The sequence below is a fragment of the Pleuronectes platessa genome, chromosome 19 (genome assembly GCF_947347685.1).
Source record: "Pleuronectes platessa chromosome 19, fPlePla1.1, whole genome shotgun sequence".
NCBI lineage: Eukaryota > Metazoa > Chordata > Actinopteri > Pleuronectiformes > Pleuronectidae > Pleuronectes > Pleuronectes platessa.
Genome location: NC_070644.1, coordinates 10,288,387 through 10,315,860, shown reverse-complemented (window position 1 = coordinate 10,315,860; position 27,474 = coordinate 10,288,387). Strand labels below are relative to the sequence as shown.

The 27,474-nt window shown below is 40.5% G+C and overlaps 1 protein-coding gene across 2 annotated transcripts in view; it reads right to left on the bottom strand.

Annotated features, from left to right (window-relative positions):
* Positions 1-27,117, bottom strand: part of dym (dymeclin) — a 45,930-nt gene extending 18,813 nt beyond the window's left edge. The window contains exons 1-14 of one of the 2 annotated variants that reach the window (XM_053411493.1): positions 26,904-27,117; positions 25,157-25,363; positions 24,418-24,470; positions 24,202-24,295; positions 22,290-22,426; positions 21,092-21,164; positions 19,098-19,223; positions 18,394-18,533; positions 11,093-11,278; positions 10,818-10,996; positions 9,294-9,419; positions 9,050-9,163; positions 8,181-8,275; positions 4,078-4,177 (exon numbers count right to left, since the gene is read on the bottom strand). In XM_053411493.1, coding sequence (XP_053267468.1) covers positions 4,078-4,177; positions 8,181-8,275; positions 9,050-9,163; positions 9,294-9,419; positions 10,818-10,996; positions 11,093-11,278; positions 18,394-18,533; positions 19,098-19,223; positions 21,092-21,164; positions 22,290-22,426; positions 24,202-24,295; positions 24,418-24,470; positions 25,157-25,296 — 1,563 coding nt within the window. In that variant the 5' untranslated portion in view covers positions 25,297-25,363; positions 26,904-27,117. The remainder of the gene's footprint in view (positions 1-4,077; positions 4,178-8,180; positions 8,276-9,049; positions 9,164-9,293; positions 9,420-10,817; positions 10,997-11,092; positions 11,279-18,393; positions 18,534-19,097; positions 19,224-21,091; positions 21,165-22,289; positions 22,427-24,201; positions 24,296-24,417; positions 24,471-25,156; positions 25,364-26,903) is intronic. The other variant, XM_053411494.1, reaches the window with a different exon arrangement.
* Positions 27,118-27,474: the final 357 nt, after the last annotated feature.

Genomic DNA, 27,474 nt, shown 5'->3' with positions numbered 1-27,474 from the left:
AGTGGCTAATTCCTGAAAGCCCAGATAATAAACAGAAGGCATAATGTTTATTATCTGTTGATACATCCTCGGGCTCTGCTTTTCCCCTAAACAAGACGAATGGTGCTACAAAGTTAATGCATGTGTCTACTCTGGCTATTAAAAAGAGATCACAGATTGTGACTCAACCAGCACACATAAACACATAGACAGGGTGGTCCAACATGCTTCTGGCTCTGTGTGTGTGTGTGTTTGTGTGCGTGCATGTATATGTGTGCGTGCTTGTAGTCTCTTCCCAGAAATGTGCAAGAGTAAACAGACTAAGAGGCAGAGAAGTAACATCACCACTACCACTGGCTGGGAGCATAAACAGTGACACACAATGCAAAGCAAGGCAACACTGCACAAACTTCCGTCTTATGTTTGTTAGTGTGTACAGGCACATAGTGCATGTCACTGCACATATCTCAAAGGGCAAGAAAAAAAAAAAGAAGAAACATCTGCAATCAAAGGTGCAGAGGCTGCAGAGAGCAACTGTGAGGCCCCCTGAGAGCTGCCCTGCTTGGACTGGAAGCCTCTGGCAGTCCCCTGGGGGCTCAAGAGGCCCTAACCCTTCACTCTTTCCTCCCTGACACTAACCAGACACAGCAGCACAAACACATGCAGGAGTAGGGGGGTGGTGTATATATATATGAGAGAGAGAGAGAGAGAGAGAGAGAGAGAGAGAGAGAGCAAGAGACAGACAAAGAAAGAGAGAAAGAGGGAGACATAAGCAGAATGGACCCACAGCTTCCATCACTGGACGACTTTTCTCATATCCTCCTCTCAGTCTCTCCCTTGTAAAGAGAGCAATTACATGTCCGGGACAATCCCACATTAAACAAACATTAGTTCTCTCTCCAGAGCCAGACGCAGCCAAATTACATTGTTTCCAGATGCCCCAGTCACAAAAAACACACTAACACCCACTCTCTCAACTGCTAGTTTCTCCTCTTTCTATTGTTCCACTTTTTTCTCCTCACATTTGGCTACTCTTCATCTCTCCCTATAGATCCTTAAAACTTCCGAAGTAAGTATGCGGGTTTGTGAATAATACCAGAGCAAGTGGTTTACGATTACACGGCCATATTCACAGCTACAGGAGGAAGAAAGGAGGGCCAGAGACAGAGGAGGAAAAAAGGGAGTTGGCAAAATGAGACAGTAGCGTTTGACACACCTTAGCCACCGTGTATGGTTAGATAAGAAATGGTATGCAAACTTCATGTTAAGGAGGGTATAATAATGATCAGCTCCTGGATAACGTTTCACGTTCCATCCTGCATTAAATGTTTTACTCAACTGAAATGAGCCAAATATTTGCTTAAAATTTAGTCTATATGCAAATAGAGGTTCATCTCATAGTCACACAGCATTACCATCCATACAGTCTTATCTTTAAGCTATTGCTCAGAACTGTTGTTTCTGTCAGAAGAGAAAAGACCGGAAAAACTATTTTCGTAAACTTTATAATATTACATTTTTCCCCAAACTTTAATCTTTATTAAGGTTATCTTTCTGGACGAAAGGGCAGAACATTCCCTAGTTCCAGATGAACTGAATATGCATCTACTAATAAGTTAATAGGATTTCAGATATGGAAGTATGAGTTTGTCTTTCACATTAGAAGAAACACAGCAGGAGATTGTCCTGGTCAGATGCGTTCAGAACAACAGGAAAATGTGCAGAACATTGAGGGGACGGGTGGTGCCTGATTAGAGCTTGAGGCAGGACATGACGTATAAAGTCCGCTGCCGAAATCATGTATTTTTGTTCGGATCATATCGACATCAGCCCTATCGACAAAGGCTCTCCGGGAAAATGTCAGAGTGGACTGACATTTGCATTCTTGCATATGACCCCTCGAGAAATGTTCAGGAAAATGCTGGGACTTCAGTACATGTCTGAAAGCAGCTTCGGATATTTCAGTCATGACCAGAGTGGTGGACCAGCTGACTGCTGCTGCATCAATAAAGTCACTGCTTTTATGGCTAAAAATGATATAATAAGAATATAATATAATGAGGAAGATTTCACACAGACTGACAAGTTGGGCACAATCAGAGGAACTAACAAATGGCAACAATTGATTAACAGACAGAATCGAGGCCAGACTTGAAGGTCCTCTTCCTGCTGAACGGCACAACACAACAGACCTTATCAAACACCGAAAAACATCTCTGACTAAGAACAAGAAGTTTACTACCAAACACATGGGAAAAGCTTATTGTCCGTGAGTGTGCCCACATTCTCAGAGGGCAAACAAAACAGCATGTTCCTTTTCATCAAGCGATGTCAGAGAAGCCAAACGTTGACTTCTCGCTGCTGTTAGAAGTAGCTTTGTAGACATGGGAACCAATGTCACTTTGAGTTAGTATAGTCTAAGCTCAAGGATAGCTGTATCAAAAATGTTGACCAGCACTGTCTTTAAAGTTTATGACCCAGACTAGATGTCAGACACTATTATAGGAAGAAACTTCAATATAAAATTCCCATGAAAGAATTGTACTAGAAATGTGCCTTGTGCCCTTGAGCGGCACAATGAATCATTTTCAAAAGCGAAAACGTTGTTATGCAGGCGACCTCACACTTTGACCTTGCACAAGGAATTTGTCTCATTATATTAGTCACTACTGTTAAAAACACTGTGGACTCTCATGGGAACGGCTGGCCGAAGGGAAATCTTGAACAAGGAAGATTTAATCATGGTAAAGCAGCCCGTCTTCCATTTATAGTCATATATAATGTGTATATGAAAGTGTCTAAATAAAACAGAACATTCACATAAGCCCTGAAGGTAGCGAGCATTAAAACTGGATAACTGCATTTAATATGTTTTTATGAGTGTGTGTGTGTTTGTGTTTACATCGATGTCTGTTTGTAGGGCTACATCAGACAGTCACTACATGGCTGAAGGAGCATTCAAATACGCTCTTGTTTCGCCAACACCTAAGGGCATCTATGGGGACCTCCTAACCCCCAGAGCACACGCACACACACACTTATCTAGAACCATGCAAATCTAATGAGACAGCCAGACTGAGACGTAGACAAACCTGAGGGCAGAGGTGCCTGAACACAAATATCAACAATTATATATAGTCAACAGTCAACACAGTGCACCCACTGATGTGGCTGTCACTAAGATCCATATCTAGTCATTATTGAAACAACATGACCAATAACATATTGGTCTGAGCTCAGACATTTTTCCCAGCACAATACTGCTGCTGTGCTGTTAAGATTTCAATTTCAGATTAATACAGATATTTCAGAGAAATTTCAATATTACCATGGTTCCGCTGCGAATGGCTGATTTGAATGCTGGGTTTTGCAAACGCTCAATAGTTTCATCAAATATTAGTCTAGAAGTGAAAACTATTTCAATGCAAATTACATGTGTGAGTGTGTGTGTGTATGTGTGTGTACGAACCGTGAAAGTAATGAGAGAAAAGACAAAGGGCTAGTGTAGACGAAGCAGCACTGCAACTTGACAGTGGGTGTGCAGCACTTACATTCGATAAACCTCAGCATCAAATTTAAAAACTACATCCTCAAATGAGGAACAAGTCAATATAACTTCTCTGACAAGTGAAATGTAAAATGTTATGTGATGTTAGACAAAAATAAAATAGAGATAATTTTGCTTGTTACAGCTTCAACTTTAAATGCAATCATTATTAATTGTATGTCAAAGCCTTGTTCGAGTCAAATAGTTTCATCGACCATTTATCAGATGGAATTGATAATTTTTTAACGGACAGTTTAATATTTGGGGAAGTACATTTTTCAACAATTGACTTGACTGTCCTAATAGCTCGCTAAACACATTTTGGGCTTTGGTTACTATATATACAGGACTATTTGAAATGAATGTAATAGATAAATGAAATGCCTATATATCAAATTTCATGCAGCGTTATGTGCAAATTCATATAATCTCACAAAACGTTCATCAATTATTGGTCCTCACACAAGTAGTCATAATTTGGTGAACACTAACAAACTGAGAGTAGACAGGGCGTGTGTGTGTGTGCGTGTGAATGTGTGTCTATTACTCACATAGTCGGGCAAGGCTGTGTTGTCTGCCTGTCTGCCTCGAAGACTCTGTGTTGCCTGCTCCAGAACCTTGTTGTGCTTTTTGGAAAGCAAAGCAAATAAACTGCAGGACAGAGAAAAGAGAGAGAAGGCAAAATAGAGTCAGAGCAACATTGACTATGGATGATACACATCTATGAAGCCAAAATAACATGAATACAAAGTCATCATACTGCTCATTCATGACCACTAATTAATGTGCTGTAAATAATTAAATTGTACTCAACTGAAGTGGGAAGCCTCAGTTTTAGACACATTACTATTAGAGACGAGGCTCTAGAAGAGGCCTTTAAAATAATGAATAGTAATGAGTCGTGGAAAAACAAAATTATCATGAAAATTATGAGTCAAAATAGATTATGCTTAATTTACCACCAATTTACAATCACTACTCTTTCTCTTACCTGGCTTGTATTCAGCCACAGGTCAGGACTATCATATGGAATCTTTTAACTCTAACGAAACCTTTAAAAATGTTCTAAAATATTGGTTGTATAAAACAATTTTTCCCGCTTTTTTGACCAACCTATTTATCATAAACTGTTATTAAACTCATTAATGACCTTCTGTTTTTAATTACTACTTTTTAATAATCCCTCTATAGGCCCCCAAGGGTGTTAAATGATAATTTGTGCGTTAATCAAGGAACAAAGATCGAAAAATAAATTAAATTCAATGACAGCGAAGGGCTAAAGGAGCCCTAAACGCACAAAGATCTCAACTCAAGGCCCTCAGAGCAACACCTGTCCATCTGTCAGCACTGAAAAACACACGCACACACAACATCTCTCAGCGTTCTTTATCCAGGCTAATTGGCCGAATGATAGGTGGATGGACGTATCTGAGCAGCGACATGGAGGTCTACCTGTTATCTAGAGACCTCATGTCAAAGGAGCCACATCTACTTAATAGGACCTGTTGTAGTATCTAGTCAGATTCAAACGAGAGACCACCAAGGGAGCCCCACCTGGGATCCCTGCCCACAATAACGCACTTTGACTAGTTGCTCTGTCACATCCTCCCATTTATGTCGAGGCAGTGAAGGACATGAACAGGAAGCGGCGACCCAGGAGGTTTTCCAAAGTGCCGGCCTAATCCCCAAATCAGTTATAAGGCTGAGATCATGACAGACATGGTCAACGTATAGGTGGTCTGTCTTCACCTGTCCAAAAGATTCTGTTTCTCTGAATAGTGGACACACACACTGGGTGGTCACATGTCCTCCTTTAAAATATGATTATTTGTATGATATATTTTTGAATTTTCATTTTAAGGATTAGATTATGTACGGTTGCAGTCTGGAAAAATGAGAATCGCAATTTTCTTGCTTGGATTTTTTTATTCAATAGCAAAATATTGGCTGCACTCATTGGCCCAAAAAAAAAATATATGATTGCTCCTGGTCTATTATGTTGTCAGGGCAGATGAGATTTTCTCCTGACATTTTCTTGGCCTTCACAGCTTTGTCATTTAGCACTTTGTGGTGTTAACCTGTGGTGGTGCTAGCAAAACACAGCTTGCAATGTACGTGGTTTTGACTTTCATCGTCTGGTCTAGATCCCCAAAACCCTCCACACCAAAGAATGGGAACCTTTTTTCAGTACGAGCACAGCGGGTTTGGTTATCTGGTTGTCACCACCTTTATCTAGGTATGGTATGACAGTAACAATGAAATGAGGCCAGGCTGGAACCAAACCTTAAGCCGGAGAAAGAGCTCTCCAGCTGGCATTTACGGAGCACCTTTGTCCTTAGCACAAACGTTTCTCCACTTTTCTCTTGCTCTATTCCACTGCTCCATTTAAGCTGATCTGAATCACGCGGGCTTACTCTGAGAGGTCACTGGCTGACTATTTAAACCAAATTAAAAGCAGAATCGTTGTCATTTACAAATGAATGTGTATATTGGTGTGAATCGAGATCAAGATTTCAATATGATCAATTGTGCAGCCCAATGCTCAAGTTTTAAGAGAAATATCAAACGGAATGTTTGTCAGTAAAATGTGCAACAGGTCCCCCATCTGATCTCAAGCCACATTGCAATATTTGCAACAGCCCAGCTATTTGTTTGGGGCTTTCTGGTGGAGTCGAGGCATTTGATGGTGAGATGCAGCAAGTAAAAGCAGCACTATAAAATCTGTTTAAACCTTCCTTTCAATACAGACTTATATTTGTGTCAAATTGTGGCCAAAAGGGAATAGATGGAGAGAAATGATGAATAGACAATAACAAGGAAATATGACGGGCAGTAGTTGGGGCAGCTCAACCCAGTGCTGATTGTAAATAAACAGGTCCAGCCACGACTCTCTTAGAATCAATTAAGGAGAAGAGTTCAGCCGTGCCTGGCTGCCATGTGGAAATTCCTGCCAGGAAATGTCCCTTTATCTAGCAGCCAGCCAGCCGGTTTAACCCAGCCCAGGCCATCATAGTCATCATCATCATAGTCATTATCATTATAGTCAGACATGGAGACGGTTTGCTCTACATCACCACAGGACGGACATGTACACGTTCACAGACGGCGTTCCTCTCCCACTCAAAACACTGGAGAGTAACAGATATGGAGAGAGACATGGGCGGGGAGATAAGAGGATCCTTGAGTGTGCGCGAACGTGTGCGCGTTGTCAGGGAAGGAAACATTCCTCTCCCCCTGTGACTGGAGTTAACAAACAGACACGAATTACTTGATGTGCGTGTCTTGATGTCTGTGTGTGTGTGTGTGTGTGTGTGTGTGTGTGTGTGTGTGTGTGTGTGTGTGTGTGTGTGTGTGTGTGTGTGTGTGTGTGTGTGTGTGTGTGTGTGTGTGTGTGTGTGTGTGTGTGTGTGTGTGTGTGTGTGTGATTGTGTGTGTGTATGTCCTCTCAAGTCTTCCGTGTCCTTGTGGCCCAAACCCTTTCCCTCCGTTCCCTCGTGTTACATAATGTTATTTTCTACACAGACACACCTCTCTCAATATTTCATTTCTTGGTCTTCTCTGCCATAGACATGCTCAAGTTACTGCAATGATAAATATTTTCTGCTGAGTCAACATGAATCACTAAAACAAAGCAGCGTGTTTGTGTGAATTAGACTTTCCGTTCCTTTTGTTTTCTGTCTCTCCATTGGCGTCTTTGCTTGACTCACACGGACGCTTTTATTTAAATCTGGTGCAGATGATTGTTCCGAGGCCCCCAGCTTACATAAAGCAGGAATTAATAAAGTTGGAATACACCCTGGCTGACAGTTTTACACACTTACTGATGCTGTTGATTTTAGTCTATAAAACTACAATTTCATACTATCAACACATTGTGTCCTGTGGTTTAATCAGACCTTACTCACATACATGTGCCGAGGAAGGTCTTAGGCAGACTTTGACAGTGTAATATGTTTTTGGGGGGGGGAGAGCATCCAGATTCTCTCTCTGAAATGCAAATTTGTCTTTTAGTTCGACTCCCTTCTCTTTTCTTAGCCAGAAAAGAAGCAAACTCAGCACATTTAATATTCAGGAAGACAATGTTTAATGTGAGCCAATAAAAAAGTGCTGATGTGTGATTTATAAAGTCGTAGCTATTTCTTTTAAATCTGTGGTTGTATTCAAATCATTAATACACCAGATCAAACATTGCTATACAATGTTTTTCATTAATTATTAAATAATTTCCATGATTTTCATCAATGTAATGGAGTATTTATTGCCATGCCTTTAATTCAGTGCATTAAGTAGACATTCTTTTATCATTATATTATCCGTTAATGATTCCTCAATGTATAATATTACCATTTGTATTGTTATAATGATAACAAATTACATATACTAAGGGTTTCATCCATATAACAGGCTGTATACATTCTACAGGTCAAGATTCACTTGCTAATTTAAACCACCAGAGAACATACAGACAGGCCACACTTGATAAAAATAAGCTTGGCCATTATGCCACTACACGTAAAGCATGTTAAAAGTAACATTCTCACAGATAATGGATCTATTAGAGTAAGATGGTAAGATCCGGATAAAAGCTTTTAAACGGCTGTATGGGGAACTAATGGATAGAAGAACTGTTAATATATCATCTTTTGTTCATCACCTGATAATGCGCTGAGCAGCGTACTGGTGCAGACATCTAAACTGGGCTGACATGTTGGCAAGGGCAGCCAGACAGTTGGTATGGAGGTATTTATCCTAGGAAAGACACATAGAGTGATGGTACAGTGATGATACTATTAGATGAAATTAAAACATGTTTTTTTCATTCTTTAGAGTTCACAAATGCATTACATCACTATTTGGATCAATGTATACCAAGAGGGACAAGATGTATCTTCTTCCTCCCACTGTACAAAAACTAATATTTTAGATAGCAGCAATGCCATCTTGGAGGGATGACATCATTAGGAGCCAGGGTCTGCTCAGTGGTGATTGGAGAGTGGAGCCACAGTATCATGGTCCTACCGATACACCCGCCTTATCAATCATGAGTCAATCTTAGCAGTCAATCATGACGTCTCAGCCTGTTTTAAGTGGGCTTCGAGAGCGCATACCTCTCCATGTTCTTCTTTGGATAAAGTCCCATTCCTCCACAAAATTCAGTGGAAATAGGAGTTTTTGCGTAAACTTGCGAACTAACAAAAAATGTACGCAGATGAAACCATATCTTTCTTAGCAGAAGTAAGAAAAACAACAGCCTTACAACAGCTTTATAAGAATAATTTAAAATGACAAAAATCTACATGGGAAATCTTTTTTGGCATGGACTGGTTTGGCCCATGTTCCATCTGCCAACATGGAGAGGCAGTATTTATGACCACCAGGGCATGATGGTAATATTTTAGCTTCATTTTTGTAGAGTTGTCGTGTTGTCCTTCTTTATATGCAGTCACAAAATGTGTCTACAGCTGATGGATTTCTGATTACATGTCATGTTTCAGAGTGTGCGTGAATACACGTTTATCTTACCCTTGTCCGGGTCATGTTAAACTGGATGGTGCGGATAACCACCAGGATAAGCAAACTGCCAAGAGAGATATCCGTCAATGACCTCTCTGTGTACCATGAGACGCTCTTCAATACCTGAAACCAGAATTGAGACAGGAATGAGGAAACGTGTACTACAATCCCAACAAGTGCAGGTAATGGAAGTTGTCTGTGTTAATTCCTGAAACCTGACCGGTGTGTGTATAACTTGTTTGTGTCTACCCACCACCTCATGGATGGAGCGATTGAAGGCATCGTCTTCAGTGAGAATGAGGAGAATAATGAGGGCCATGTAGACGTGATGAGAGTTTCTTTCCTCTACGTGGTAAAGGATCTCAAGGATGGGCAACACCTGATATGAAGAGGAGGAAGAAGATTACAGCATACTGTATGTGCAGGTGACTTTCAATAAAATTCTTTTTAACCACTTGGATCTTGGAGCAGCAGGTACATTTTCACTTTCTTGGTTTTAATTTTTATTTATTACTAATCAACCGCTGCTCTCTTATTTTTAGATTCTGGTGACTACAATGAGAAGTTGCAAATGTTCTGGCAATTTGTGAGCAAAGAAACAAGAAAACAACACGAGTGGATAAACTGCATAAACAGTAGGTAAACAGTGGACGGAAATGTGAACATCTGTTTTTGACACTGATGAATATGAATGATAAAAACCTATTCTACGGATCATAGGGTCCCTACTGCATAAAATCCAATTAACCAACCTGTGGTGCTAACATAGCACCAACTAATATAAGACAGAAAAGAAGAAGCGCAGACGTTAGTTACGAAGTCAAGATTTACATCCTTACATGTTTTTTGACACTCCTGAATTATGGATCATAATGCTATAGGTGGAGACATGCTAGATATAAGAGGTAAGCAGAACAGACAGAAGCACACTGTCAGGGTGAAAGCAGTTAGCAGAGTGGGCTCACACAGTTTGAGTGTTAGCTCATTATGCTGTCGTGCAGCAGTGCTTTATTGTTCAGCGCAGAGAAAATAGCAAGACTCATTAGTAGCCCCCCTACATAATAAGCTCAAGCTAGATCAGCTAATGATGGTATTTTATTATAGCAGCCATAAATATTGAATAACACAGAAAGGTCACAGTGATATCAGAAGTAAAGGATTTTAATAGACCTACAGTTTAAAATGTGACTGTTAATTAAGGTCATTGCCTGCACATGTGGAGCCATTATTGCAAATTTGTGGTTTTCTGTTGCTAAAATATCGGCCAAACGTATCTGCGCACTCTTTTTTAACTGCTACTTCCTCTTCCTCTGCAATAAGACCAAATTATTAGGTTATACGGTGTCAGATATAAAGCCTCATTTGTGAAAGATCCACCATACTTTTGCTATATATAAAACCATCTGACATGCTGTGCTATAGATTGATTTCCCCTCACTTATTGCCTCAGTACATTTGCTCTGCTATAAGGAATAACTGGCGCAGTCCCACATGGACAGAAAAGCACCAGCTGCCACTGCATACATCCTGTGTGTTTACTGAGCCATAGCATTGGCCCGAGATGAAATGCTTTCATGGCCATATGCATGTGTGTAAGGAAGAGCTGCATAATGTGTTTTTGTTGGGGATTGACCAATCACGCTTGGATTCTTTCTTTGCTTCCACTTTGCTAGAAAAGTCAGATGTAGATTGGAATAATTCATATACATGGCTTTGTTTGCCACGCTCTGTAAACGAACACAATCAAAATTAAAGTCTACATTCCCATTCTACCCACCAGATTGTCCATGTCCGTTCTGGAGAGCATGTATGTCCTCATGTTGGCGTTCTGGTGAAGCAGGGTGTACAGCAGTAGCGTGGCCTGATCAGAGCGCTGCTGTTCACACAGCGCTGTGTACAGACTGTTGAAATTGATTTGGAAAGTGTGAGGTGGCTCCACGGGCAGCGATGATGTGTCTACATGAGCAGAGGAAAAAATATAAAACACTCAGGAAGATGACATATGAAATTTTTTAACAAGTATATCAGTGGGTCTCCGGTAAATATATTTACCTTGTGTGTTTCTGAAACAAGTTATAGCCTGGCGGTAGGGGTTGGGCCAGTCAGGCCCGTCTGTTAGGTTGGCGAGGACCAGTAGTAACAGAAGGCTCTGATTAGACAAAGGTAAGGGGTTCTGTTCTTGGTCTATGCCTGATTTGCTGCCAGCTCCACCCAATGTGAAGACACTCCACAGCCCACCTGGAGATCAAAAAGAGAGGCAGGTCAACCCACACGGATAAAAATATACACTCAACAACTCCTTTGTTCCTTTTCATCATTTATTTACTTCTTCCTGCATTACTACCTCCACCAAAGAGGTTATGTTATCACCCCTGTTCCTATGCTTGTTGGCTGGTTTGTTCGTAAGCAAGATTGCACAAGACATTGGGAGATATTGCCTTTTTTCTTTAAGTGTGTTAAATTTGGTACAGCTTGATTAAATTTAAGGGGACTGTTGAGCCTAGTTGGAGGTATGACCTCTACCGAGTGTCAGTCTAGTTATAGTGAACTGTTTGTTGAGTATGTAGGTGTACGTCTTTTTCATTTTTGTAGTTTTTCTACCAATAATTTAATATATTTATTCAACTTTTAGTTCAGTACAGGAAAATAGTTTTTAGTCTTATCTTTTATGACACACCTCCTTTGTTGTTCATTTAGGTCAACTTTAGCAGGGTTTTGAGAGTGGCAACCCTGTTTCAGTACAACAAAGAAGTAATCGATGCAAAATCTAAAGATCTGTTAGGTTATGCGTGTCAATCTTTTTAATAGAAAGCCCCAAAGTAATGTCCCTACTTGCAGTTCCTCAATCTTACAACTGCTTTTCCTTTCATAGGTAAATTAATGTTAAACGGTGCTTGAGGTCAGACTGATGTAGTCCTGGCCAAAAAAGCACAAAGGAATCATGTACGGTGGTTTGCAGAACCTGAAATTTGAAACAACATAGACGGCGCCACAGCGCAAAGAGAAACTGGAACTACTGGCCAACTGAAGCGGACTTGGTTTTTCTTGATGGGATAGATGAGAGAGAGCTGCATTTCCTGCAGAGTAACTGAAGTGCTGGTGCTTTCAGGCGTCATGAGAAGCACGAGAAGCATGAACACCAAGGTACACAATGACAGCCTCTGGCTCCTGCACGTCTAGCCACACAGAATACATGGAGCAAGCTGCAGTGAGACACAGTGTGTGTATGTGTGGTAGGTTCTCACTGATTCATGCTACTGAATTTGAAGAGAAGCCAAGTAGATTTGTTGCCATCTAGTGGCAAAGGCTTGAAGAGCAGAACAAATGTCCTGGTCTAATTTACATGCGCTCACCTAGAAGTAAGAGCAATGTCATAAAAGTCATCCTGATCCACCCAACTATGACACACTAACGTCATCTGTTTATGCGGTTACTGAACCAGATAAGATTTAAGTCAAGTATACAAGGACAGATTACTTTTGGAACATTAGAGGGGTGACATGCTTCGTGTACAAGGACCTCCTACTATATAAAAAAAAATCATTAACTCAAGGAGAAAAGGGAGGTCAAATCCTGTCGCCTTCCTCTTGCAGTTTTGGTCGAAGAAAAGGAGATGACAAAGGAAGAGCTTGTAAGTGATGAACACCCTGTGATGTTAAGAGCAGTCATAAAAGTTTTAAACCATTCTGAATGAGAAAATGAAGGCTTTTCATGTACTTTTCTCCTTTCTCTGACGAAGAGCTTCTTTTCAACAACTTGTGACTGATGAAAATCTAAGTAACATCTATGATTTATATGTTGGTTTGCCTCTAAATTCACTGACGACAAGTAAAGAGCCGCTTTGTAGATATGTGTTCACAATTCCAGTAAAGAGGAGAATGAATTTGTTTATATTGGAGTTAAACATCAACAAAGTGCTTCATGATAAAAAGAAATCCCCAAGAGAGAAATAATGTAATTTGCACTGGTCAGTCTGTCTCTCTTGCTCCCGGCACGACACTCTTCTTTCCCTCGACTGGCCAGAGAGAGAGAGAAGCGAGTGGGAGAGAAAACATGATCGAGAGAGAGAGAGGGAGGGCCAAGTTGTGACGGAGCCCTGTTCATCTCATCACTGGCACCACAGTGACTAGCCCAACAGTGTCAGAGAGCCTGGTCTGGCAGCCACATTTCCTGCACTCTAACACACACAAACACCCACCCACAAACACCCACCCACACACACACACCCACACACACACACACCCACACACAAACACAAACACACACACACAAACACACACACTCTCTCTCTCGCTCTATTTTACCTTAGTGGGTTCTGTTTGTTATCCGTCTGGCTCAGTTCCCTCTGCCTGTCTGCCTGCCCACCACATAAACCCAATAATGCTACACTGCTCAGGCTGCTCCGGCCCTGGCCAGACGCCGAGTGGAAAAAGAGGAGGAGGACATGAAGAGAAGGAAAGAGAAGAGGGGAAAGTGAGGAAAAGAGAAGGTCACACACGGACACAGTGGCTGGCACGCTGAAATGGGAATCTGGGTTTTGGGACTTGGGGGCAGCGAAGGCATCCTACTTTGAGACGTGCAACAACAAAGTCTGTTGTTTATTATGAGTCTGTAATCACAACAGCCTCTGAATTGTTTCTTCCCTGAAAACCTATAAATGCCTTCAGGTCTTACAATATGTAGACAAGGACATAAGATTCCAAAAACAACTGGAAAAAATACAGTGGGGAAAGACAGACGATTGTCATGACCAAACTGAAGTTACAGAGCAATTCATTATTTGTAATTACATAATGATCACCATGATCACAGAAATTACTGTTGGCACAAAGTCACGTCTAAATTCAAAGTGAAATATTACACAGGCAGGAAAACCATCCCTTTAAATCAATCTCTACCTCATAAGACCCTGCCCCATTACCTAATGTGACTTCACATCATGGTTATTATCAAACACACACAGCTCTCAATGACGCCATTGTTATTAGACTGCCGGTTGAGGGGAAATTATTGCTTATCTTCAAGGCTGCAGTCGTTGTTATTTTCAGTCTGAATTAGGACCAGTATGAATCAAGTTAACATCTGAGGATTGTTCATTTGTTATTCTGTTCTGCTCCATGCAGAAGCTAATGAAAGTTATAAATTAAATGACAGAAAACTAAGCATTACTCCTCTGTGCCAAAGATCCACTAAAATGTGCAAATAAAATTGCAAATACAACTTAGCCCTGACAATAGGTAAGGGTTAAGTTTAACTGGATGAAATAATCATAATAACTAATTCACAAATGTTTGCGATAAAAACAAAGTAAAAGTTATAGTGATGGGAATGTTATCAGTTGACACATAGTGGAAAGAGTGAATTTTGACCCGATGATGGCGCTTTCAAAGGTGAGCATGAAAGCAATCCCACTAATGATTGCCAGTACCAAATGTCATGTTAATCCATTCAATAGATGAGATTTTTCACTCAAGTCACAGTCATAGTAGCTGTAGAGATGAAGCCAACAAAGTCACTATGAAACATCATCTAAGAAACATCATTGTCACCGTGCAAAATTCTGTGACAAACCAGAGAAGTACTACAGGATACAAGGGAATCACCAAATTCAAGTCATTGAATGGGGACCATGAATATCCATCCAGTTAATTCATTCTGCGAACCAATAGGCCAGCATTTTAATTTATATCAGCGTGGCTAAAAATGACCTCAGCAGGCCTTCCAAATGAGTCTAAATCTTTGTTAAATAGTTTTAAAATCTGCTTTTCCTTTTCACCTGTTCCACCTGCAACTTGGTGCTTGAACATTTAAAGACTTCATTGGTCTGTTGAGACAGCAGAGAAGGCAGCTGAGGAGGGAGGTTATTCCATCGGAGAATAGATAGTGCAGACACAGAAATGTGGACTTCTCTTATAGCCAACAGAGACAGGCACAATGTGCTATTTACTTATTTACTTGCATAACACTGAATGAAATATGACATCAGGGCTTCAGGCCAAAGCCCTTAGCCAAGCACGCAGATACACACACACACACACACACACCAAACTCGTGATGATTATCCAGAAATGCACATGGGGAAACATGCTGTACAGACAATAAATAAACACACTCTCCTGATAATCTCACACAAATCAAAATATATGCTCAAAGTGCTTTCATCCAAACCCAATCTAAAATAAACATGTCCAACACATGAGAACATTCCACAGACCAACAACAGTTTTATAACATCTATCCCTCAAATGAATCCTTTCTGGAGAGGGAGAGGAGAGCAAACAGGAGAGGAGAGGAGAGGAGAGGAGAGGAGAGGAAGTCCAAAATGTTCTGAGTCACTGAGGTGATAATCCCCCCACAGATGCTCAGACAGCAGAGTGTATAAGAGCAAGACAGGAAGAGACATCCTATCTCCCCAGACATTAAACTGGCGACAGATATCAAGCCCTGCTTTGCCTTGCCAGTGAGCGGTGTTTGGTTCCGGGGGAAAACCCAGGCCATCTGTGAAAGTGGATGTGCAGACATGAGTGGTTTTGAATGCTACCAACATGAGGATCCGTCATTTGGAAGCAAACATTGAGGGAGAATACAGTGTTGTGTCTATCCAGAGAACTGTGTGTGGATTTACAGACTTATACAGCAATTTTCAGGTCCTAAAGATTCCAAGTTTGCTGTCGATTTTTTCCAATTGAAGTTAAGTTCGAGGTTTTTTTATACATTTATCCAACATAGCTGGGAAACCATGGATTAAATACATTTCTATACTGCACGTAAATAAAGCAAAACTATGGTGTCATCAACCTACCATGATGTCACCCAATGATTTGTGAGCTGCCCATTTAAAGCCTCAAGTTTGGCATTTTGTCCAGATCCATCTTGTATTTTGGATCCAGCAAAACTGACTCAGGCTATCAAGGACACTGCATCATTCCCACCTACAGTTGTGACCTCTACCTATTGATTGGCATCAGCCGTTAATTCGACAATATCCACGTCCCTTAACATACTGTGCTTTATTTTCTATTTTACTCTAAATGGTGACATAATTTACGAAACAAGCATCATGCTGTTTTGAAGAAGACTGGAAACTACCAATTGAGACCATAAACCCCAAATTACATTGTTTACTAACATTATAAATTACGAGAGTCGTTTTCTCAGAGACTTCTGTAGAAACGGACTCCTTTTCGCAACCAGTGTAGCCGCCCTCTGGTGGTCATTCAAAAATAATTCAGGTTTCAAGCACTTGGCATACAGTGTATAGGTGTAATGCAATCTAACATCTGCCTGTCACTGCAACAATATAGAGATATAAATTATATAGTATTATATCATATATAAAAGTGCTAATTGCATATACACATACATATATTACACAACTTAAGCATGTTTCTAGGGTCTCCTGATTTATTTAAATTTTGACTAATCTCTATTTTCATACCAGTGTGTGTAGAAGTTTCAACAAGTGAAATTGAAGACGATTTACGACCATCATGAATGAAATTTAAGACCCATGTCGAACTCATATTTACCGTCACTTTAGAACAAAGCCCTGTGTACTGGTGAGATGTTCTTGTTTATGTACTCTGTCAATCCCAAATGACTGAGCGCAAATGACTGTACGAGACAGCGAAAGAAAACAAGTGTTGTTTCTGAGCTCTGAGAATAAGGGAGCTTGTGTCTTTGTTGGTCTGCGTGTGTGTGTGTATAAGGGAGGCGGCTGCAGACAGACAGGCTCTAGGGGATTACAGAACAGGACAGGGCACCATAACTCATCGAGCTGATCACTGGCTACAGACAGACAGGCTGGGTTGAATGCTGATGGCTCACTGATAGGAATCTACCACCAGCAACCGACAAAGAGCATTTATCTGAAAAGGGAAACCCAGCCCTATTCTCACACTCAAACAAACATGTGTTCAGTCTAATAAACACACACACAACACACACACACTCTGTTAACTTAACTCATCACTTTCATCTACGCTGTCATAACGGTCAGAGTGGCTTGCACTTTTTTTTGTTCGAAGAACACAATTCTCACTCTTTGGCTCCAAGGATAGATAAACAACTGACACTTTCAAGTCTCTATTTTGACAGTCTGGGTCATTTTTTGTAATTTGATCTCAAAAGAATAATTTCTTAGAACATTTTGAACTCACCAGCCTCAATGTGGGGATTGTTGTGACATCACCGGGACAAAGTGCAAAAGCAGCGATCAAATAATCAAAATCAACATTTCAGTAAGGACCACTAGCGTTTCTCTAGCCCAATATTAGGCCGATTTTTGTCAATTTTGTTTGTTGACGTGCTCAACAATAATGTCCGCACTGAATAGGCTATAACCTGTGACTAGAGGTCATTGGTTGACGTTGCTTATATTTAAGGAGTCACAAGCCGAACAAGGCTGGGGACTCTTTCGAAGAAAAACGCAAAGTCATGGGAGTTGGGCTGGGATATATAACAGTAATAAGAATCATAGTGTGACAATTATGAATATCAACCGACATACAATATTTGCTCAGCCCTTATGCAAAGATGATTGGTTCCAAACTGCCTATTACTGTTTTCCAAAGTTAAATTAACAAAATACTGATGCTAGGTCAAAGTTAGCAGAGCTTAAAGCCTTAAAATTAATAGAAACACTATTTTTTTTCACAGCAGACATTTTGACTTGTTAAAAACTTACTTAAAAACTCAACAAAAAGCTCACTACCTCAGTCTAGGAGGTTATTTCTTTGTGTGCATTTGTCTGACTGCTAGTCAGCAGGATTATTCTAAAACTACTGGCTGGATTACCACCGATCTTTGAAGGGTATTGTTCAGGGAAGAGCCTATTTAATTACGGTGATGATCAGGAGGCAGATCCAGGAATTTTGTGTCACTTTCTTTAACATTGTGAGATAGGGCGCTTGTAAAACAATTCTCAGAATATGGACTGATATTGATAAGTGTATGTGTGTAATTCTGTCCAGAGCGAAAGACAAATCTGGACATAGTGGATTTAAATATGGTTTCAGTAGGCTTTTTCAACTACTGTGTGGTAACAAATTGGCCGAGAAACTACCACCAATGTGGAGCTGACAGACTTCATGTGGCCCTTGGCTATAAGGCTGGTTTTATTTTAAGGGCACAGTTTGGCCATGGGCGGAGGTAGCGCTCCATTGAGTGCAATTCTAGTTATACAGGTACATGTGTCCCAAGACCCCAGCAAGTAAGTAGGTGAGACAAATGGTGACTCAGAATCAATATATAAAAAGGTTATAAACATATGTTCTGGGTTGTAAAAATAAACAAATGGCAGAATTTTCATTAATCTTTCACATTTTGTTGTGTGAAGATTTGCGTTCTCGTACTTGCCACCCCGGATGCCAGGCCATAGAGCAGGCCCCCCTCAGCTTTGGGCTCAAAGACGTGGGTTGATGGAGGTGGACACTTCTCCTGCCTGATGAAGTTATAGAGCAGGGTCTTTACCAGTCGACTGGTTAGAGACAAACTGGGGAAAATGAAAAAGAAGTTTCAATAGCTGGTTCGAAAAACATACCAACACTTAAACCGTTATCAAGAAGATCCCCAGGTGTCAATTTGAGACTCTTACCTGTAATTGTGAAATATCTAAAATATCACAGTTTTTGAGTTATACACGGCCAATTATACGCTGTTTTGCTAATGTAGAAGTCTTTCTTCAGCTCAGTGTTAATTAATCAAAAGTGCTCTTGTGTTGCTGGTATGCTGTAAAGGATCTGTAATTATATAGCGCTTCTCTAGTCTTGATGACCACTCAAAGTGCTTTACAATTGTGAAAGCCCTCAAAGAAAATAGTATCTATTCTTTCTGCCCACCTCTTGAGACTGCACTAATAGACTTCACGATGAATGTTGTGTCAACAACATCTATCTGGATTTACTCATATTCAAGATAGCAGTGAACACAGGGAAATTGAGTTTGAGGTACAGGTAAACATAAGAAGTTTAGCTACATTCTTGACAGTTAATATGTGACGGATGCAAAACTGAAGCTAAAATTACCATATACATACACAAACATGTTGATTTCTTACCATCTCCCCTTCATGATGTGCTGGTAGATGATTCCATCTCGGAGGATGTCTTTATGGAAGAGCTGATAAGAGAAGAAGACCAGCAGCGTGGTCACTGCTTCAAACAGGATGCTATAGGTGATGTCCCTACAGGGAAAGAAAGAGACAGATGCAAGTTAAGATAATGTAAATACATTTAAATCTCTTACATTATTCGTCATAGAAATATATACACAATCAGGTGATAATTGTGGCCGACCAGAAACCTCTTTATGATCCATTGTATTTTGAGCAGGCAAGATACAGCGGTGAAGCGATCCCTTTCTTTACTGTTGTGCACCAATATTAACTTGTGAATTAATGTGAGTTAGTGGCAATGCCAAGTGGAAATGGCAGAGCTTAATAAGGATGTTGCTCCCATTCACACGTTGTAAAAGTAGTCTGCTTGGCATAACACTTTTGTCTTTCTCTCTTTTTTTCCATTAAGAAGATTAATTTCTCATAAAAAATTCCTTCATTGAGAAGCTCTAGTAGGTTAAAGTATGCAAATATTTTTTATCTAAAAGGTTTTAACTGCAGGACACAAGATGTCTCCCACTTCTTTGAAAAGTCCACTCTGGTGTTTGTGACCTTGGAGGATTCAAGTTTAAACATCATACTTATGCAAGTTGCAAACTGGAAGGCAAACTAGTTTTCTAGGGATGATGATGATGTCACAAAATCACAAATATGTACATATCTTAAAATCTGATTTATGGTCAGGATATGAATGTGAAAACAGCTTTTTAATGTCAAACTCTGCACAAAGTCAAAGTGGAAAAACATATATCTGAATGGAGCGGGAATCAAACTGTTACCTGTATCCTGCAGCATAAACACATTGATCGCAAAAAGCTTTAACTCAAGTGACTTAAAACAAAGAAACAAAACAAATCATTGACTACCATCGTTCTAGTAAAATAAAACCACAAGAGGAAGCCTGCGAGGGATTTGGGTAAACTTTACCACAAGAATGGTAAAGATTCTCATCCAAACCAGGAACATGTAGAGAGGAAATGGGCCGACAGCCACTAAGTGGTGGAGGGAAGAAAAACAGGGGGAGTCTTGCAGCTCGGAACAATGAATAATGTTGGAATAGTGAATGCATTTACACCAGAGCCAGGGTTTGATGTGCAGAGACAACAGGGAGGGAAGGAATGAATGGATGAGATGGACAGAAAGAGAGAAATAGAAGATGCCGTGCAAAGGAAAAAAGCAATTGTCATATTTCTGCGAACTTGTCTCGACACTGCAGAGGTGGTTTCCTCTACGGAGATGTACACACTGCATCTTTGTCTCTGTGTGTCAGCGTGAGTGGCAGGCTGGGAATAATTCTTCCATTGATATGAGCACACTGCAATATTCACTCAGAGTGTGTTAGTGTGCAAAACACCCATGAGACTTAAGGCAGATTTTTCAGTCAATACTGAATGTTCCCTCCACTCCCACTCAATGGCAATGCTCCTAATCCAGCGTTCATTTCAAGCCTTATCTCTGCTGCTACACACCCAACACTTTCTGTCTTTGTTTTTTATTTCATTTAGCTTCATCCCCTTTTTTTTTTCCTTTTGCTCAACGTATTTGCCGGCTCAGAGTTTAAGCACGTTAGTCTGGCATGTTCCATAATGGATTTCATCTTTTCTTGGTTAGGGAACCAAGGAGTGGATGAGCAGGCAGAGCACACAAAGACAACAACCCATACAGTTTTCGCAAAAAACTGCTTTTCATTAAAGGTTTCAATGACTAACGTCTTAGATACATTGACAACGAACAAACATTAATCAAAACAAAGGAACCAAACCAGAAGATGAGCTGAGAAGCTACAGGAAGATCACCTATACCTTTTTATGTGGCTATTATGTTGATAGACTAAGACATTATCAAATCCCTGTGTGGGCAGTGGATATATTATATATTATGTTTGTGCAAAACAGACATAAATGCAGTACAAAAACACAAATAGTGGGGATACTTACAGCAGGGGGACTTCAACAATCAAGTGAACAAGGTTGGACAACAACTCCTCAAGGAGGTCCTCACTACCTGTTTCTTCAGAAAGGGATGAGGGAGTTATTACATAAGACACGAGCTGATCATAGACATGCACTGAAGTCCAGGCATTTTCCAGAAATTTTCCAGACAGTATGTGAGAAGGCAAATGTCGTAGTAAGTAGCTCGGGATACTTTCTGGAACTGCTTCATAGTTATATGCCCAGCAAATGTCCAGGTGGGCCCATTGTGAGAATAACACACAATGGACTAGAAGCTAAAGGAGTAAAAATATCTATTTTTCAATTTTTGAAAAAGTGATTCTATACGTAGCAGACACAGACGAAGAAGTCAACTTGGAAAGGATATTTACTTGAGAGCTTTTGGGGATAAGGGCTGACGCTGGTGTTGATGTGCTGTAAACAAAAACAAAATATGGTGCTTTCCACTGAAGAATTTATATGTCATGTCCTTCATGCTCTGCCCAGAAAATGTATGGACCCAATTTGTGGTTTTGTGTTAAAACAGTTTGTGTCTAAAAACAGCTTTAACAGTAAACAGTCTATCTCCGCTCCTTCCAACTCTAACTGTACCGATCCCTCTCTATCCTTCCTGAAGGGCATTGAGAGAAATAAGCTAAGGTTTTTAAGAGGTTTTTGAGGCTTGCCGTTACTCTGCTAATCTTACTTTCCACTTTCAGAAAGTTTAAATTAGCTTTGTGTCTTTTTGCAGCCAAATCGCCTACACATATTTGTTATAAATTATCCGAAACAATTTAACTGTTTAATAAGGGACCTAGCTCAGGCTTAATGTTTAAAGCCAAAGAATATGATGTTCAGTCAGTGCAGATTTGGACTTTATTAACAGAGTCTCTCAGAGACAGCTGATCCAGGTCAGTAGCCAGGGGCACTAGTGCGCAATTAAAAAGTCAATTTGATAAATCTCTTTAGGTATGAAAGGAAGTGTTACATATGTGACCCTTTTGAGAACATTTTAATAACTCACACCTCATGAGTCTAATGTGAGTGAAATACTTTTTTAGAAGATTTGTCAGCTGACTTGATTTTTATATCACCTGTTTGCCATATCATCAGTAAAAAAAAAAAAAGATGTTCACTGAGAAGCAGAGTTCTTTATGCAGCTTGACACACCTTCCTATAACAAACCACAGTGTGTGAAGCTCACCTCCACAGGAGCCTGGTGCCCTCTCCTGGTAGGAGAACTGTAGGTGCAGCTCTTCTTCACTCATCTCCCTGATGAACACCTTGAGCAGGCAACGGATCATGAACAGTGCATTGTGGGCCTGCCAGATAAATAGCTGACTGTGGAAGAGGCACAAAACAAGAACATCACATCATTCAAGGCAAAATAGAGGACTGTGACAGAAATACAGGCCTTCTGATGGATTTGTAGAGGTGAATATGTGCTATTGGTATATGTCCTCTCTTTGCAAATGGAATCTTGGCTGACTGAGTATGTTCTCTAGGGATATGTTGGTTTGAATTTACACTGTTATATATATATAAAGTCATCTTAACCTGACTTCAGACTACAGGAGTTACAAAAAATTGTTTTCTTCTCTAGAATCGTAAACACCAGATTAGAAAATAATGGTGCATCATACAATACAGGACATTATTAAGATTACTGCTCCAGGGGGAGTCACGCATAACATCATGTCTCTCATGTGACCTCATGGGGAAACAGATATGAACAAAACGGGGGAAATGGGTGGATGAGGAAATGGTCAGAGAGGCAGTCAACACACTCGTAATCTATTCTTCTGCTGAAATTTTATTTCTCACTTTAAAAAAATCTGTCAACTGCAGTGCGCAAGTTGATGTTAGCCTCGGAATGTTTCCCATTTGTTGGCAGCACCGTTAGCTGCTCTGTTTCTCTCATAGGCTGTTGTGGCCTGATTTAAAATTCCTAAATATCGAAAATGTTTGATAATTATTGGGGCAGCTGTCCAAGGTTCCAAACCAGATCGCTCCTCCGATTCTCCGGGGGTGGCCCAATCAGGATTAAATTGGCCTGAAATTCCTGTAGTGTGAGACTATCTTTCGTGTTGTTCAGTATACTGTGAAGTGGTAAAAAGAGACTGGGATTGTGCCCTTGTGAGGTTTGCCTAATGAAACTGGAATCTGGACTCTGACAGCTCTGACAGTGGTATTTTGTTTTAAGCTCTGACCTCCAGGGACAGGAACAAAGAAGGAGGTAATTTCCTCATGTTAGTTAATAAACCATCGGGATTTAACATTGTAACCAGCAGACCATACTGTGTACTGTATGAGAGTCCAAGTAGGGACGCTTCTCAAGTGATGGTACTACCTTTACTTCACTAAAAGCTTGAGTTACAGTATATCATATGCAAATAACAAATTGACTAAGTTCAGGTAAGATTGTTCTCGTAAAACTCAACGACAAATAATGGCTTTCTCGTAAATGCAACACAACCTTTACTTTGACAAACAAGAAAGTGGTGCAAACAGTTAACAGTCACCAGAGTTCTAATGATACTGCTATAATGATACTTCACATGGGAAGGATCCAAAATTGGCGAAAAGTTGGTGAGAAACCAACGTAGGGGAAATAGAAAATGATCGGAACCATCCAGTGCGAGCCACAATATTTCACAACCACCAAAAACCAACACAGGGGTGTGTAATCACTTCCACAAATTGACTATTTGCACATGGCAATTATGTAACATCCAGAAAATGTAGGTTTGTTTCTGGGACAGAACCTGTTTGGAAACATAGAGGAGAATAGATAGGAGCGGGTGGGGAGCGATAACTCCAAACCTCTAATGATGTTCGATAGAGAATGAGGATTTCCCACCACAGGCATTTGGTGACATGAGCAGGCTCAAACTCTGAGGAAATTGAGTTTGGCAGCAAGCGGAGAATAATGTGTTGATGGTTTTACCTCAGCAGTTTTCTCATGGGAACCTCCAACCGTTTCAGCTTTTCCCTGGTTAATAAAAACAGTGATGCCTTGCCTGTCTGTGTTCAAACATTAACTGGCATGTTAAGGGTCTATTATAACTAACACAGTCATCTGACTTCGCTCCCTTCTCTCAGGTTCCCATACTCACTCTTGGCATTCTGTCGAGATTTTCAGCTCTTTGGTTCTTCCCAGGAAAATTCTCACAAGCGCGCCAAAGTTGCCTGTTCTGGGATTGTTTTCAACTTGGAAAAAAGACAGGAGAAGACAACTTACAAACAAGCATTACATAGGCTACGGAAACATCATATGATACATATCACGAATATATAATTTAAAAAGCAGATTCATATTATAGCCAACATACTAAAGAGCTTTGCCAGGGGGATGACAGCTTCTTCCAGCAACTTAGAGTCTCCACTGTTAACATGAAACAAGAAGAGAGAAGAGAAAAAATTAGAGCATGCTTTTAAGATATGCAATGAATTGGATCAGGAAGAGCTACTTGCTTGTATCATCTGCCCTCTACTGGCATCTCAGCAATTAACCGAAAATGTATCGAAACCGATCTAAAATCTGTAATCGGCTAAATCTTGCTTATGTCGGTCAATAGTAATCAGGGTAGAAGTTAGAAATAATTGTGATATTGATTTGAAGTCATGTTGCCCAGTCCTAACTGTCAAGCTATAAAGCTGCAACACTCAAATTGTTGATCATATGCCACTGTTGCATGTCTGCAGAGATATGTCATGAAAATCCAGGAGCAAGTCAGAATGAGACGTAGAGACTTGATAGTTTGAATTGCATATTTGTGTGTCATATATTAACTGGTTATTAAATGTCTATATTAAAACAAACTAATGTCATCCATACATTTTCATTAACGTTCAGTATGGATTCTGCTCTAGGGGATGGCTCTGTCAAGTCACACAGTCCACTTATGATTTATTCAACTCAATTAATAAACCAACTGAAATAGGCAAAGCAGCATAGATTGTGACTCCACTTGTTGCTAAATGCTCTTCAGCTGAACCCTGACTGCAGCTCCTTTCCTGTAGAAAGGAGGATGTGTAATAGTGAGGCGGTCTGAGAGCATTGCACTTTACCTGCTGGTGGGACTGATGAAGGTGAAGGAGATGAGCTGGTTCCAGAACGGGTCATTCTCCGATATGGACTCTGTGCCCACCAGGGCCTTGAGGCTTGGGTTATCGGACAACTCACTGACCTGGCTGGTGTTGGCTCCCATCTCTGCTGGCTCCACTCAGCCAGACGCACCACTCTTCACAGGGTTTTCACCAGGCATATGCCAAATCCTGGAGCAGTGGAAATAGGTTTAATCTTAGGTGCCTTCAGAAATAATTAACAACCATTAACCAACAATTATGCATTTCTAAAATCATATTGCAGAATGTTATGCTTATGAGACTGTATTTGTTGTCTCACGAGAGACTATAAATCTGCTTGTATTTGACAAAGAGCAATTACTGCTCCCTGTCTGCACACTCAAATATGTGTGAAGTAGGTGTCCTGATGGCCCCAGGGATAAAGGCGTGTTTCAAATGAAACAGCAGCATCAGAGGTGTCTCAACTTCATGGTCAATTTGCAGGATTTAGTTTGTGGCACTGTCTTTTGCATCATATATTCCAGTAGGGCTGGACAATATGGTAAACATTTTTATCGAGACAAAAACTTTCATCAGTTAATATAATTTTTAATGAAAAATGTCATATAATTTATAGTTCTTGCAGTTAAAAGATTTGTGCTCCTATGTGAAGTAACACACACTTTTACCTCCTCACTGCGCTTACACAATGCATATACAATTAATAGATGAGTCATATTGCTATTGCTAAAACATATTTTTGCGATAATAACAGATATTGTTTTATGGCCCAGCCCTAGGACCATTATTTGTTCGTAGTTAATCCTCCCATCCATCTCTCTCCTCTCATTTCGTGTCTGCACTATCTGATCTCCGGTAAATGCAACGATCACAAAAAAGGTTTTAAAGTTCAGTTTTCATTGGAACCGTTTGAGAGGTGTTGTTTAAACTATAAGATCAATTTGCAGGATGTGCTGTGTATTGCATTATAATAACAGGTGTACTATAATAGTATTAACTAGAAAATTAGAGAGAGCGAGAGAGAGAGCATATAGCTACGCACTAGCAGGCATACTACTATTCATATGAGTAAATGAAAGCTAAGTAATGGAACACTCTGAATATGTCACCCTTCTTGGAGTCAGGAGTTATTACAGGACTGTTGCATTAGATTTACTTTAGTGAACCCAATTCACAAAATAGATTTGTGCTCATCCGGTTCCAACCCACTCAGTGATCCCAGGAGAGGCCAACAGGACATACGGACACACAGGGAAGCAGGACGTGTGTGTTGTTCTCGTAAAATGACACACCTTCGACATACAGGTGTAGCCTGTGAGCCAACATTTACTCAACCCAATCCAGATACCACAAAATGCCAGAAATAACATGCCGTTAACTTATTATACTCTTATTGCTAAGTAAACATCGTAAGGACTGAACGTTAGTTCCCATGTTGAGTTTGCTCTGCCGCCTCCTGCTTCTCTTCATCTGTGTTTCTGCTGCCTCGACCAACTTGACCTGACGTTAGCTAGCGCATCCTGTTTTCGAGCGCAGGAAATAGTCTGCGCCTCCGCACGGTTTTGACAGTTAACGCGTAATAGTCACAGCCCCACACCAGCATGAAACACCAGCTGTGTGTGTGGGGGTCTCGTCGGTGTCTCCTGTTCAACGGTGGTGAGTGGAGTCAGTGTCCGGAGAGAAGCTAACGTCCCCGGCTTGTTTGCAATCAGCTGAGCGCTCATCTTACCTGTCAGAGACGCGTCCTCACCTCCCCTCGCTCCCTCGGCTCGCAACACCGGTGATGGCGGGTTGTTTATGATCACGCGAATTGTCAGTTTAGTCCAGTTTGTCCCTAGAGTTCATTTAACGAGAGTAAACACTTGGAATAGTGTGGAATGTGAAGCTGTTGAGTTGACTCGACACACTCCTGTCCTCCATGTTTTACACGTCGCTACCTCTTGCGTGATGACGCCATCTGCGTCAGTGACGTAGCAGATAGAAATAGGGCTGATAGAGGAGCCCGATCTAAACCTTGCATTTCTACCTGTGCTCACAAGTTCTGTCTTAAAACGTCATTATGTTTATACAGATTGTCCATCTGGCTTATTTGACTTAAACGCTGCTGTGACTTTCATTTTATTTGAAAATTATAAATGTAAATATACATTTATAAAGTGATACATGAGCAAACTTGTTGAGATGGAGGCACTGGTCGGCATGGATGTAATGATATTTCATTTTAGCCACTGATTTAGAGAAAATTTCGATAAAGATTAAACACCCAGAAATACACACTAGTATGTATTAATTTATGATAA